General features: G+C 45.8%; 1 protein-coding gene and 1 pseudogene across 2 annotated transcripts in view; both read left to right on the plus strand.

Annotated features, from left to right (window-relative positions):
* SRGAP3 (SLIT-ROBO Rho GTPase activating protein 3) overlaps positions 1-15495 on the plus strand; it is a 244554-nt gene that overhangs the window by 210269 nt on the left and 18790 nt on the right. For both annotated transcript variants that reach the window (XM_065933246.1, XM_065933247.1), the window contains exons 14-17: positions 85-162; positions 8690-8824; positions 11951-12056; positions 12241-12468. In XM_065933246.1, the coding sequence (XP_065789318.1) occupies positions 85-162; positions 8690-8824; positions 11951-12056; positions 12241-12468 (547 nt within the window). The remainder of the gene's footprint in view (positions 1-84; positions 163-8689; positions 8825-11950; positions 12057-12240; positions 12469-15495) is intronic.
* On the plus strand, positions 5138-5391 carry LOC136166335 (guanine nucleotide-binding protein G(I)/G(S)/G(O) subunit gamma-5B-like; annotated as a pseudogene).

The following is a 15495-nucleotide window of genomic DNA, read 5'->3' on the forward strand; positions in this document are numbered from 1 at the left end:
AGCCGTGGGGAGAATCATCCATGTTCCCAGTGGTCTGATGAGTTCAAGGCATTTCCTCTTCTTCTTTTTGTTTATTTCTTTTAGGACTCCAGCAGCAAGGTATCTTCAGAGTGCCAGGATCTCAGGTTGAAGTCAATGACATCAAAAATTCCTTTGAGAGAGGTAAGTACGGAGTGATCATCTCCAGCTTGTGTCCAGAGGAAGCCAGGGTGGGTATGAACGCGTTTATTGGAGCCAGTGTTGCCGGGGCAGCTTTTATCAACATCTCTTTCCAGCTTCACCTTGAGGTACTTTACCTTGGTAGCTTGAAATCAGCCAAGGCGGGAGTTTACACCACAGAAGTTGGGCAACACTAAAACCTTTTCATTTTCCTTTTTCCCCACTGTTGAATAATTACCAGCACACTTGGGTGACTGTCTCTGATGGACTCTGCAGTGGTTGCTGGGGAAAGAGGGCTTTGGGATTATTATGCAAATCTGTAAAGGCTTCTGTGTTTTAAAAAAGTTGGAAGAATATAGATAATATGGAGTGGCTTAGAACATCTTAGTTCTTACTTTTTTTGCAGTGTTTTTGGCAAAGCTGTGCATTGGGAGGAAGAGATCATACACTCCCCCTTCCCCTTGGGGTGGTTACCTAGTTCCCACTTTGATATAAAAGCTTATCAGAAATCAAATGTCCACCAGAATGTGGCTTACTTGGTTTGGCCTCCCTTGGCCTCAGGATCCCTGATGGGACAGATGGCCAGTGGCAGTGTCTGTGCAAAGTCAGGACTTCATAGGGAAAGCTCTGCCATTTTGATACTAGTGCATATCTTGCTGCTATAGTGAAACTTAGAGCCCGGTATTTCTGTTCAAAGAAATATTTTCGAACATCGTGCATGAATGCTAAGTTGCTTCAGTGGTATCTGTTGCTTTGCACCCCTATGGACTGTAGCCCTCCAGGCTCCTCTGTCCATGGGATTCCCCAGCAATACTGGAGTGGGTTGCCATACCCTCCTTCAGGAGATCTTCCTAATACAGGGATCAAATCCATGCCTCTTATATCTCCTGCACTGGCAGGAGGGTACTTTAGTGCCAACTGGGAAGCCGCGTCTATCATCATGTTCCCTGGTTATTGAACAAAGTCCATCCTGGGGAGGAAAGAAAAGCCTGTGTTGGGGCGTCCTGAGCAACACCTCTGCTGTAGTCTCACAGCACTTGGAAGCATCATATCTCTATAGTTTATTCCTCAACTCTGATTTACTGCCTTTGTTTCTGAGTGGTTAAATACCAAGTTTGGTCTGAGGACCCCAATCCCACACCTATTTCCTCACAGTACACCACTTCCCAAATTACAAAGCACTTTCTTACCCATTTTTCCATATAATCCTACAAATAGCCTTGGAAGGTATATACTTTGTCCCTGATGGTTGTGCTCTGAGCAGGCCTCTCCCCGAGGCTCCAGCCCTAGAATTCTCCTGACTTATTGCCAGGCCTGATTCACCCTCGCCCTGTCCTCCTGCTTCTATCCTGAGGCCTAGCTCCAGGGTGGAGGAAACACCAGCCCCCATCACCCCCAGCACAGAGCCTAGCATCCCAGGGCACTCTGGCTTGGAACCGGGTGTGGAGAGGAGGGTTGGGCTGGATGTGGCTCTCAGTGACCTCCTAGGGTCCCAGAAGCTTAGGTTTTAGATTCCACTCCAGGATCTGGGGCGCTTAGAACCAGAGAGCTCCAGAACTGCCCTGCTCCATACTCCTACTGAAGCATTTATTCATCCACTCAACAAGCCTCTATTGAGCCCTGCGCTGCACTCGGTGATGGACTGGGGCCTGGAAATACAATAGGAACAAGAGACAAGTCACTGCTAGCTGGGAAGGTCAACAGCACGATCAGTGCAAGGATGGGGTAAGTGGTGGGTGGGAGCCACGAGCTCAGCTTGGGTGAAGGGGGAGGAATACCAAAGCCTCAGAAGGCTTCCTGGAGGAGGGTATGCCTGGGCTGAGGCTTGAAGAGTAAGAGTCAGGGGAAGAGTGGAAAGGGCATTCCGGACCAAGGGAACAGCATGTGCAAAGCCCACCAAGCAAGAGGTATCCTCCCAGATAGGACTGGAAGTTCCTCACTTCCCTGCGCTGCTCTCAGCGTCGCCAGTCAGCCCAGCCAGGGTTTGGTTTCTTTATTTGCTTTGACTCCTTAGCACCCTGCTGCCCTCTGTTCATTGTAAGTGAGCAGAGCTGGACCCTCTGGACGCTTTGCTAGTTCCTGGGAGCATCCCACTATACAGAACTCCGTGTATCTCATGAGTAAACTCACTGCTTGGTGCCTCAGCCTGCTGACTGCCCCACCTCCCTTGCATTTTCCTACTTGCCAGTGTCTTCTTAGTAAGTACCCTGTTGCATCAGGCAGCCACGCCCAGTCCCAGCCTCCCTGCTTTCTTTCCTTCCTGAACGTGATTTCTAAGGTCAGTACCTCCTGTCACTTGCTTGGGTGCCTTGGAGGGGTGATGTGCACGTTAGAATTCTCTGGTCCTAACAAGCCTTGTAACAGTTGTTCACTGTTGTCTCCCAGGCTAGTCTTCTGTCTCTCTGTTTCCCCCACAAACCAGTTCTCCTGTCCTCTTTCTATGTAAAGATGAGAGTGCTGACAGCGATTTCTCCTTATGTGGAAGGGTGGCTGGGACAGGTATCGATGGCCCTTTCACCCTGTACCGATCAAGGTAGAATTTGGATTTGGGGCTGAAATCACTGCATATAGGGTCTGACACATTGGAGACTCAGGACCTGTCTTTCTCAGATCTATTTCCTATCCAAGGAAGAGGGGTGTGAGCAGGAAACACAGGGCGGGGTTGTCACTTTGCAGAGCCTCAAGATGGGGCTGGGAGGGTCCTGGCTGCAGAGACCCACCCTTGAGACCACCTGTGGTCTTCCTGCCACGTCCCCATCCAGCAGCACTTTCCCCTAGAGCCCTGAGCACACGCTGTGTGTCCCTTTTCCCCTGGGCACAGCCCTGCCTGCAGCCTTTCCGCAATGCCTGGGTGACCTGGCTGAAAGCAGGGTGCAGGCAGGGCTGTGCGGTAACGATTCTACCTCCCTCCCTGGAGACTAGCTAGCAAAGTTGGAGCAGCAATTTTCTCTCATATGTGCCTGGAATTTTAGCTCTAATTCTCCCTGGAGGAAGCCGTCATTCACACACACCACTCTGCTCATCTTGAGCTCTTCTGGAGCCAACTTGGCTACTCTTGCAGAGAGCCAAAGGCCTGAGCTAGGAGGGAGGAATATTTGATGGCTTCTCTTAGGAGTGATGGCTTCCCTTGTGGCTCAGCTGGTAAAGAGTCCGCCTGCAATGCGGGAGACCTGGGTTCGATCCCTGGGTTGGGAACATCCCCTGGAGAAGGGAAAGGCTACCCACTCCAGTATTCTGGCCTGGGGAATTCCATGAACTGTATAGTCCAAGGGGTTGCAAAAGAGTAGGACACGACTGTGTGACTTTCATTTTCACTTTTATGAATGAGGGGCTTCCCTGGTGGCTCGTGAAGGGCCTTCTGGAAGGAAGAGCAAGAATGAATGGTGTATGTGTCTGTCAGTCTGTAGTCAATATGTTAACCATGCTTGACAAAGGGAGCTTATGTGAAGGGAATAAAATCCATGTGCTTTTGGATCGTGAGACCACAATAGTAATGCATGGTACAACAAGGAAATAGCTTAATATAGCACAGAGTTTTCAGATTCTTCTGGTCCTTCAGAGGGGCCTCAGGGTTACTGCTGGGTTAGAGAGGAGGTGGGGCTTGGACCTTTCTCTAAATTCAATCAAGGCTGCTTTGCTCATCTGTGGGAACTTTCTTCTTGAGAAAGAAAAAAAAAAAAGTTGGGTTACCACTATAAAGGAAGGAGGGAGAGAAGGAGGAAAGAAGGAAGATGACAGATGTGTGGGTAGATAGATAGATAAACAGATACATAGATACATGCATAAATAGATACATAGGCACGTGTGCAGACAGGCAGCAGACAGAACTGAAAACCACACGTAGAAGAAGGAGTGTCTCCCAGGCATCATGAGACCTGGGAGCTGCTGGTGTCTGTGTTTGACTCCACGGGCAAGTTGCTTCATTTTGCGGCCTCCGCTTTCTCTCAGGAGGGGGTGCTGCTGGAACCACGCCTCGTTTGGTGCTGTGTGGTGTTGTTTTGAGGATTAAGAGACAGCACATGTGCCAGTGTGCTTCTCACTTAAAAAGTGCTAGATCAGTATAAGCAATATGTTTCTTAATGTTTTCTCTCTTCTTTCCCCATGAGAAAGTCTTGTGGGGTAAGCCTTCTCATCTCCTCCTGTGGGAATATCTGAGAGGTAGAATTCAGTGCCTGGGCTGCCACACATGGATGGTCGTTCAGGCTGGACACTGCACAAGGGTACTCATCCATGAGGGCCGGAGGGAGCTGAACTCTGGCTCAGGCCCTGGAAGCTGCATGTCCTGGTTCAGAAAGGGGTGGGAGTGGGGTGCTTTCTCTAATTTGCACTAAAGCATGTTGGGGCTAGCCGAGGCCTGCCACTCACACACATTCTCTTCCCACGGAGGCAGAGTATAGACAGATCCAAGTATGAATTTCCCATCCTGCTCATCATTGCTTACCAGTCTCAGATTGCTCTGGGCTGTTCTGGAAGGAGGAGGAGGTTGAAGGAGGTGTCAGATTGCTGCCAGCTCCAGCAGCCCCCATGAAACTAAGAAGTACTGCTCTCCTGAGATGTTTTCCCCTCTGCAGTTGGAAAAATTTTAAAAGACATCCCACGGGCAAGGCTGTGGAGAAACAGTCTTCTCCTGTGTTGCTGGTTGGAGGAGAAAAATGGTGCAGCCCCACTGGAGGAGAATTTGGCTTTATCTGATGAAACCACACATTAGTTTACCCTTTGACCCAGCAACCCCACTTCCAGGAACCTACCACAGAGACATGTGGTAGGAATAGGAAGCATAGTTAGGAGGCTATTTGTTGCGGCAGTATTAGTAACAGCAAAAGACTGTAATGTCAATCCGTGGGAGACTGGTTGACTAAGTTATGATCTATCCATGAAGCAGAGTACTTTGCAGCCATTAAACAAAATGAGGATTGCCCCAGCGCCTGGCCCAGTGAACCCACTGGCCAGTGGACCACCGATCTGTACCACGTACCCCATGTCTGGTTTCTCCAGCATCGCCACTGTGAAGAAAGTGGTTCAATAGCTCCGGCTGGAGGCTGGACTCGACTGGGTGAAGGTTTCCCAGGCAGCTGCAGATTTGAAGCAATTCTGTCTGCTGAATGCTCAGGCACTCTGCTGACTGGAGTATCTTCAAGTACAAATCCCTTCAGACCCCAGAAAGTCTGTTCCTTTTTGCAGCAAAAGGAATCTTTACAAGCTTTTCTAAAACCACTTTTCATAAACTGGTGAATATTCAAAGGAAAGCTAAATTTGAATCCTGTACAAAAGTCTTTCGCTGTAACACGGGCCATACGATACAGACTTCTACTTCTGTTAGTCCTTAACGTCGACCTCTCTGAATATTCATGAATTTCTGTTTCACAAGAAATTATTTTATATACACTGGCGGCAGCATACAATAAAATACTTAGTAAAAAAACATTTAAAAAAAAATGAGATGCTTCCTGTGAACTGACATGGAAGGTTTTCTAAGATTTACTGTTAAGAGAAAAAACAAGTATATATAGTAATAGAAGGTACTACTTCCATTGTGTTAGAAGTGAGGGAACGTAAAAATGTTGTATATATGTATTGTATTTGCTTATTTTTGCAGAAAGAAAGATAGCAGGACATATCAGAGACCAATGAAAATGATTAAATGTAAGGTGTAGGTGGGAGAAAGATAAGAATAGGGCTTCTCTGCAAGCAACTTTTTAATCTGTCTGGTTTTGACTCTTGGACCACATAAACGTTTTTTCAAAATTGCAAAGTTTCATTTAAGATTTATAAAAAAAATAAAATCCCCAAATTGAATATAAACAGAAACAAATAAGCTGTATATCAGACTGAGAACCATACAGAGAATAACTTTTCAACATGTGCTCGATCATACAGTTTCTAACAGCTCTATTGAATTTCATACCTTAAGGCTCACCTATTTTTAAAGTGTACATTTTGGTAGTTTCTAATATATTGATAGAGTTGCACATCATCACTAGTCGATCCAGAGATCAAACCAGTCAACCAGTCAGTCCTAAAGGAAATCAAGCCTGAATATTCATTGAAAGGACTCATGCTAAAGTTGAAGCTCCAATTCTTTGGCCACCTGATGCGAAGAGCTGACTCAAGGGAAAAGACCCTGATGCTGGGAAAGATTGAAGGCAAAAGGAGAAGAGGGCGGCAGAGGATGAGATGGTTAGATAGCTCATCAACTCAATGGACATGAATCTGAATAAACTCCAAGAGAGAGTGAAAGACAGGGAAGCCTGGCGTGCTGCAGTCCATGGGGTTGCAAAGAGTTGGATGGTACTTATCGACTGAACAACGGCATCATCTCCAAAATCTAATTTCAGAAAATTATCATCATTCCCTAAAAAGAACCTTGTACCCATTTGTAGTTACTCCATATACCATTTATACCCTGGCCCCCGCTGCTAATCTACTTTCTGTGTTCTTTTTTCTTAATAAATGTATTCATCTTTTATATTTTTGGCTGTGCTGGGTCTCTGTTACTGCACCAGGACTTTCTTTAGTTGCTGTGAGTGGGGGCTACTCTCCATTTGCAGTGCATGGGCTTCTCATTGCATTGGCTTCTCTTGTTGTAGAGCATGGGCTCCAAGGCATGCAGGCTTCAGTAGTTGCAACTCGCAGATGGTAGAGTGCAGGCTCAGTAGTTGTAGCTCACAGGCCTAGTTGCCCCTTGGCATGTGGACTCCTCCCTGACCAGGGATTGAACCTGTGTCTCCTGCATTGGCAGGTGGATTCTTAACCCCTGGACCACCAAGGAAGTCCTCTCCTTTCTGTCTTTTGATCAGTCATGTTTAGTGAGATACATTTTGAGAACCCTCAAAATAAAAACAAAAGCCCAGCAAATAAATCTTAAATTTTATGTAGTAGGTTTATTGTTAGTGGTAATATTGTTATTATAATAAAAATCTGAAACTATTTTATGTATATTGTAGAATAAGGCAGAGGTATTAAAATATTAAATATCACTAATATTCAGAAAAAGTTTTCACTGTAAGAAAAATGAAATGCAAATACAAAATAAGTGAAGGTAAAGAAAACCTTGTATCTTAAATATAAATTAGAAAGATCAACATCAGTGTGAACACATGAAAAATAATATATATGTGTATGTATATATATATATATGTATATATATATATATATATACACACACACACTGTATCTACTGAAAGAACCTGGAAGTTCTTTATAACACTCCTATAGCAATGAAAGCACCTAAAACCTAGATCTTGGTTTCTAAATACCATTCCCTACAAAAAACAAACAGAACTCCTTGAAGAAGTTTTTTATTACAGGTCTGGGTCAAGGAAAGTACAAGGATTCAGAGATATCTTTTATGCCAGACAGCAAGGAAGTAATCAGTAGAGAACATAAGAAAGGACTCCCCCTGGCCAAATCTGAGCATCCCATTGAATAGTGGGCAGTGGGTTAAACACATTGAATTAAAAATTATAAAAACAAAAGTGTTAAAAAAAAAAAAGAGGAAGGTGGAGGGAATACGGAGAAAGGTTTTCTTTGTAGAAGAATGTCAGCTAGTAATTATAGATGGAATGATAGAATTAGAAAGTCACCATTTTGTTGGAACCCCAGGGTAATAATTGATTTGGACAAAAATGATCATTGGATGCCCAAAACACTGCGTAAAATATGTTGAGTATGGTGGCAGGCACATAGATCACTATTGTTTATAAAAATATCTTATATTTTATTTATATTGATTATTACAAAGGAGAAATTATACCTTTACAATGCAGAGATCTGGAGACCACCACCTTAACTCAATGATCAGACATCACCTACATAGCATTCTTGCCCAAAATGTTTAACCTGACTCTGATCATGAGGAAGCAGTCAGACAAATCCAGAGTGTGAGACATGGTACAAGGCAGTTGGCCTAGACTCTCCAAAAGAGCCAATATTATGAAGGGCAAACTAACAATAAAAATGTTGGAGTCTATTTTACATTAGAAAGACTAAAGAAACATAAAAACTGAATGAATGGTGTCAACATTGATTAGATCTTAGCTTTTGAAAAATTCTATGACAGACAAGGGACAATGCAGGGACGTTTGAGCAGAGTCTGTATGTGAGATGATGTTGGAACTCTTGTTAACTTTCCTAGGTGCCATAATGTTGTGTGTTGTGTGGTTATGCAGGGGAAGATCCTTATACTTAGGAGAAATGAGTTGAAGTATTTAGCAGTGATGTGTTATAATGTCTACAGAATACTCTCAAATAATTGAGCAATCATAAGTGAGAGAAAAGAGAGAGGAAGCATATATGGCAAGATGAGTTCAAGTGTATGGTGATGGATGTTCATTATTTTCATTCCTCAACATTTTAATAGATTTGAACAGTTTCAAAATCAGTTATAGGGAGGCCTCTAAATATACTGTGCTGGGGAGGCTGTCGCATCTGCCTGTCCTCCAATTCAGGGTGGGCCAGGTGCCCTCACCTGCCATCTGCACACATCCTGCCTCCTAACCACACTGAATCATCATCTCCTGTTTCCTTTCAGGTGAAGACCCCCTTGTGGATGACCAAAATGAACGAGATATCAATTCAGTTGCTGGCGTTCTAAAACTGTATTTCCGAGGACTGGAAAACCCACTCTTTCCTAAGGAAAGGTTTCAGGATTTGATATCTACTATTAGTAAGTATTTTCTCAGTGGAATGATCAGCTCCTTGACAAACCTTTATTGAAGCGGCACTCCAGGCTTATCACTGCAGGAGGGGTGCTGTGAAAGACGCCACATGGCTCTTGTCCTCCTGGAACTTAAAACCTAGTTGTGGAAATAACAAGATGGTTTATAACAGAAGGGCTCATGGGCACGGTGCACCTCTGGGTATAGGAGGAGTTCAGAAGAGAAGAGGCCAAGGGAGCCTAGGATTCTCAGATCACACCCGAGGGGGAATGATGAATCTTTCAGGAGGACTGGACTCGGGGATCCTGGGAAGGTCGGGGACACACAGATCAATGGGACCAGCAGGAGGGTGTCCCACCCAGTACATGGTATTAAGAGACTGGGAGGGTAAAATGCAGCAAGAAAGAGAAGACATTGAATGCCTTGCAAGGATTCCAGACCTTTTCCCTTTGGGCATTAGGGAGCCACAGAAGGTTTGGGAGTGAGGTCAACAACATGACAAACAAGGGAAATGATAAAAAATACATTGACTGGGGGCTTCCTCTGATGTTGCTAGCCATCAGAGTCCTTCTTGGCTAGTATTTTCTGTGGATAAAGGCAAGAGTCCAATCTCAGAGCTGAAGTAAAGGCACCTTGACTGTAAGATACTGAAATCCAAGGCAACCTTTTGGAAATACATATATATATTTTTAAATAAACTTCTAATTTTAGCATACTAGAATGTTAGTATTTTGGAATAACCCCTTTTTTGAAATAAACTCTTTGAGTAGCAGAAAACTTTCCCCACACTCAGGTTCACATATGGATGCTTCTCACAATGTTCTGAGGGATATTTGCAGCCAGGAAGGTGCCCCAGGAGGTGATAGGTGCCAAGGGAGGCTTGACCCCTCTAATTTGCCTTGAGTGAAAGATGCTTCCTCCATCCGCCCTTCTGTCCTCATACTTCCTGCTCATCTTTCCAGATCCACTTCAGGCTCCAGACCACCTCTCAGAAATCCCAGGCCACAAAGGCACATCTCTGTCTGAGCATGGTGTCCCTTGCTCAGCCGCTGTTTCCAGAAGCTCCACTAGTCCAGCTCCAGAGCAGGGCCCTCAGCAGACACAGTGTTTGGCCTCTGGTATAAGGTCATGACATTGTGTACCTTGAATCACAGGATGAGAGAGAAAGTCCTTCCTCAGTTCCCTCCCCAAGCCTTGATTACATCAAGGAGTGACCCGTACGAGTCAGTTTCCTTGCAGATTAGAAAGGGCAGGGCCTCAGGCTCAGAAACTTGTTTGTAAAACAGTGTCTGCCTATCATTTGGTAGCTTTGTTTTGCTTTTGTTCTATTTTTATCTTACCTTCTAACTATGGCAAGTGATCCTGGTTTCTCATTTGCAGAGTGAGGTGAAGTCTCCTTTTTAAAAGAAATATATTCAAGAACACAGTATTAAGAAATGGTGATGGAGGTGGTTTAGAGCACTATGACTGAAGCCACGGACATGGAGGGGCCCGAATGAAGGGCAGTGGACTCTATGTGTGCGAGAGTCTTCCCCTCTGTGTGGAGCCCTGGGTGAGGCATCAGGCCGTGAATGACAGTAGGCTGGAGTGTGCTGGGCAGAGAAGAGAGATAACCAGTGTGTGCAAGGCCTGGGCAGGAGAGCCTTTGGCGGGAGGGGGAAAGTAGATAAGGTGGCTTGGCAGAGCTTCTCCATGGCACCCCTGGCATTTAGGGTAGAGCAGTGCCTTTTGTGTATCCCACACACTCAGGACACTTAGCCCCTTGGCCCCTGGATCCCAGATACCAGTGGCATCCTCTCGTCACTGTGACAACCCCAGAGAATGTCCCGCATGTCTGAAAGAGCCCCAGGGGTCCCCTCCCACTTCATCTGAGAAACGTGGCTCCAACACTTTGAGAAGGGGCGGCAGCTGAGAGATGAAGCAGGCAAGGGTGGTTGAAGCACCATCATGAAGGGCCTTGGATACAGAGGAGAAAGGTGGAGAATTGTGTTTTTAAAGGAATGTGCTGACAAAATGTGGAGGCTGGGGAGAGGAGGGGACACTGGGAGGGAAAACCATGTTTTTTGTCTGAAAAGGAAATTGACCTGGGTTTATGCATCAGCCCTGCAGATAATCCTTGCAGCTTTTGTAGCTCACTCTTAGCACGAGCTAACTCTCTCTACAAAGACAAGTCTGCAAAGCACTTTTTTCTCCTTACCAAGTCAAATCTGCTGCCCCCAACTCTGGCTTGACTGATAAAATGTCTGTATCTCTAGGGCTGACCTGAAAACAGGGGTCAGAGATGAGATCCCAAGCATCACCAGGCTTTTTGAACAATGTGCAGCTCAGGAGGTGGTTATTTATTCAGTGTTCATTTCCTGAGCACCTACTCTGTGCCGGGCCTGTGCTGCAGCTGATCTTTTTAAAGAGTTTAATAAATCCTGGTCCCTGCTTGTGTTCGTCGAGACTCATAGCTTTGTAGGTGACAGAAACTCAACTTACACTGATGTAACCTGTAAAAGGGAATATATTGGCTCACATACCTGAAAAGTTTAGGCCCAGCTGGACCCAGACCTCATATGACAGCTGCAGGAGTCTGTTCCTTCGGTGTCTGTGATGCCGTCACTCCTGGGAATCATCTTCTTCCCACTGAGCCCCCAGCTGCTCCTCCACCTGGTTTCAAGAGGGAACTTCTCTCTATGTTTTCTCTAGCCAAGTCCCAAGGATCAACCCTGATGGTTCTGACTAGGTCATAGACCCCTCTCTGGGCCCCGCCCCATGCCCAGGGGATCATGATGCCAGGGTCACATTTCCATCTCTCGAACCAAGTAAAATTGCCTCCCCCAAACCACATGGGCTGATCTCACAGGTGAAAATCAAAGTGTCAGTCACTCAGTGGTGTCTGACTCTTTGCAACACCATGGACTGTAGCCGCCAGACTCCTTTGTCCATGGGATTCTCCAGGCAAGAATACTGGGGTTGCCATTCCCTTCTCCAGGGGATCTTCCCAATGCAGGGACTGAACCTGAGTCTCCCACATTGCAGGCGGATTCTTTACCATCTGAGCCACAGAGATCTCACAGGTAGGCTCACAAATGTTGTTTGCCTGGGTCTGTGAGGATGAAAGGCGCCCTGAAAAGCCCCTTTTGTTACAGAACTGGAGAACCCAGCTGAGAGGGTGCACCAGATCCAACAGATCCTCATCACCCTTCCCCGCGTGGTCATCGTGGTCATGAGATACCTCTTTGCTTTCCTCAACCAGTGAGTTGCCTGAACAACAAGGGCCCCTCTTTGACTCAGCCCTGGCCTCCTAGGGGAGGGGGGTGTCCTGGGGCTTTTGCAGAACATAGAACCCTCCTGAACTTGAGTAGAGCCCCCCAAGGAAAGAAAGTACAGGGGAAGATTCACCTTTCCCTGGTGGCTCATGGGTGCTCCTCTCTCATAGCCTCTCACAGTATAGCGACGAGAACATGATGGATCCCTACAACCTGGCCATCTGCTTTGGGCCCACCCTCATGCACATCCCCGATGGGCAAGACCCTGTGTCCTGCCAGGCACACGTCAACGAAGTCATCAAAACCATCATCATCCATCATGAAGCCATCTTCCCCAGCCCCCGGGAGCTAGAGGGACCTGTGTATGAGAAATGCATGGCTGGAGGGGAAGAATATTGGTAAGATTCCATTCTTCTTAATATTATTATCATCACCATTCTTGTTATTGTTGCTGTTATGTCAGAACAGTGAGAAATCCTTTGATTTTCTTACTGCTTTTTAGTGCATACTCCTATATGTGTTTCTCATCTGAGCTTCACAGTAGCCTTATATGAGAGACAGATACATCCAAGACTCTCTTGGTTTATAAGGGACAGAAATATAACTCAAACTGGCTTAAGCTAAATGGGAATTTACTTTTAACTAAAAACTCTGGGATCATGGCTACGGGTGTAGCTGGATCTGGGGGTTCGACTGTTATCGTCAGGACTCAGTCCTGCAATTCTCAGCCCCAGCTCTGTTCTCTTCTACACTGGCTTCATTTTCAGGCAGCCTCTCCCTTGGTAGTTTCAAGAGGGCACCTGATAACTCCAGTTTTTAGAGCCTGTTCTCTCAGCATCCCCAGTGGAAAAAAAGCTTTTCCTTTCCAAATGCCTCAACACAAACTCAAGTATTGTGTCTCTTCCTGAAGCTTGGGTCTGGTGAACTAATCACATCAGTTAGCAGATGCAGTGCTGTCATTGGCTAGGTGAGCTGCAAGCCCATCTCAGACAGCAGGGCAGTGGATAATCCCCATCTCAACCTCTTGAACTGAGAATGCCACTTCCCACACTTGTTCTCTCCCACCTAGAGTCCTCTTTTTCTGGCAAAGAGAGTTCACATTCTTGGAGAGTTCCACACCAGGTCAACAGGTGCTAGTTAGGCACCTCTGTGTGCCTTGGTGCTACGCTGGGTCTTGGGAAAAATAGTGTCTTTTATTTTTTTCAGTATTTTTTTAAGGATGATTTTAGTATTTTAAAGTCTTTATTGAATTCATTACAATATTGCTTCTGGGTTTTTTTTTTTAATGTTTTTTTATTTTTTGGCCATAAGGCATGTGGGAATCTTAGCTCCCCAACCAGGGATCAAACCCTCACCCTCTGCACTGGAAGGCAAAGTCTTAACTACTGGACCTCCAGGGAAGTCCCTTGAGAGGAGCATTTTAGAATCTTATCAAACTCAGGCCTGACTACCTTCCTCAGGCTAAAACCTTAAAATGCGGTGAAAATAGGACATTTTTCATAGATGAGGTGGAGGTAGACAATTCAGAACACCAACCAACAGAGGCCAAAGGGCTCCTAGTCTTTTTTCCTTCCCAATCCAGGACAACACTCAGCTGTCTATTTAGGTATTACCCACACTGCTTTCAGCCAGGTGCTACAGGGGAGTTTGCGTTTTGATGATCAGAGGATTCCTGGACTCTTGCCTCGCTTAGTTCTGTGGGCACATTTGGGCAATTGCTTCAAAGAAGGGAAACGTTCCAGCCTCATCGTTTCTCTGCAACACCTCCCTGCATAGAAACCCGGGCCCGCTGCTCTCTAATCTTATTTGAGGCCCTGGGAGCAGGTTTGTCCCTGTTCTCTAACAGAGATTCAACAGCCCGCAAGCATATTTTTAGGACAAAGAAAAGCTTTTCAGTTTTATAGTTTTTGCAGCCATTACCAGCTTTCTTTTCTTGCTGCAGTACATATATATATATATATATATATATATATATATATATATATATATATATATATATAATTAGTGTTCTGGGAAGACACCTACAGATCGTAGCATACTTACCAAAGCACTACATATAATAACCATGCTTTTTTTAATCCCGTTTGTGCCCCATTAACTATTAATTACATGGTAATTTTGGACAAGTTTTCAAAGGCCAAAAGGAGGATTTGACTGTGAGGGTCTCATCAACGGGAACAACATTTGTTCATTCCCCGTATGGTTACTGAGAATCTGTCCTGTGCCAGGCCCTAGGCTGGGCAACAGGGAGGTAACCCAGCCAGAATTAACCCCTGACACGGCGGGGGAGAGGGACAGGCAGTTCTAGGAGTAGGGGTCCCGGAGCCAATGTAGGGAGGTTAGAATGGCTGACTGAAGGAAACAGTGACTTGATTGAGACCTGTAGGATGAATTGGGCTCAGCCAGGTGAGACTGGGCAAAGATTGTGCTAGGCCTGGAGCATGCAGTAAGATAAAAAGGATTTCTGTTTGACTGCAGTGTTGCAGGTGACAAGGGGACTGTGAGGAGCCAGCAGGAGCCAGGTTATGAAAGGTCTTAAACCATTGTGCAGTCTGGACCTTATCCAAGAGAATTTTTCACAATAAAGCCCATATTCCTTTAAATGGTATTGTAAATGTCATGTCCTCCAAGAAGCCTTCCTTGGCACCCTGTGTAGGACCCTTTAGAGCTCTTGTCTCAGCTCATTCGTGCCTGTATAACACATTTCAACTTGCGGCACTTTTACTTCTCAGCCCATGAGAGCTGGGTCTGTATCCACACTATGCATCAATGCATGCCTCCTACCTGGCACCATGCCTGGCATATATTAATATATCAGAATTCGATCAATGGCTTGATTAAAAAAACCTGATCGGCTGACTCTGTGAATAATCCCTGGCCTCAAGAAGTTTATAATCCAGTGAAGGGGCAGTAGCTGATGAAATTATCCCAATGCATTAATGCTGAATTTTTCAGGCCTGGAGTCACTCTATCCCTATGGCCATGATGGCTGCCAGCCTGCTGGCTGCCTGGGCTGCTGTGGGTTTTGCAGGCCACTCTGAGAGGCAGCCCTGAGGAGCCTGCTCCTTGGGAGCTTCAGCCACCTCGATGAGCATGCCACCTCTTCTCTAAGACAGAAAGCCAGGCCACTTGAATGACTCTCAGTACACTTCCAAAGTTCTTTTCTTTTCTGCCCTGGGGTCTTTTCAAGGATAAACACCAGGGCTTTACTGCCTTCTAGATCTTACAGAACACTTAGGCATCAGCAACCATTACCAAGAAGACAGCCCAGCAAACTCCAGAGCTGGGGCAAGTGGAGGAGGTTATTCAGGGAAGCTTCCTGATGGGTGAGGGGGCCAGAGTGGTTTTCTGTTAGAAAGGTCTGTGGGTGGTCAGATGGAAAAGATGGGATGAAGTGGGCTCGATGTGATCTGGGTCAAGGCCCA

This window comes from Muntiacus reevesi, chromosome 4, assembly GCF_963930625.1.
Source record: "Muntiacus reevesi chromosome 4, mMunRee1.1, whole genome shotgun sequence".
NCBI lineage: Eukaryota > Metazoa > Chordata > Mammalia > Artiodactyla > Cervidae > Muntiacus > Muntiacus reevesi.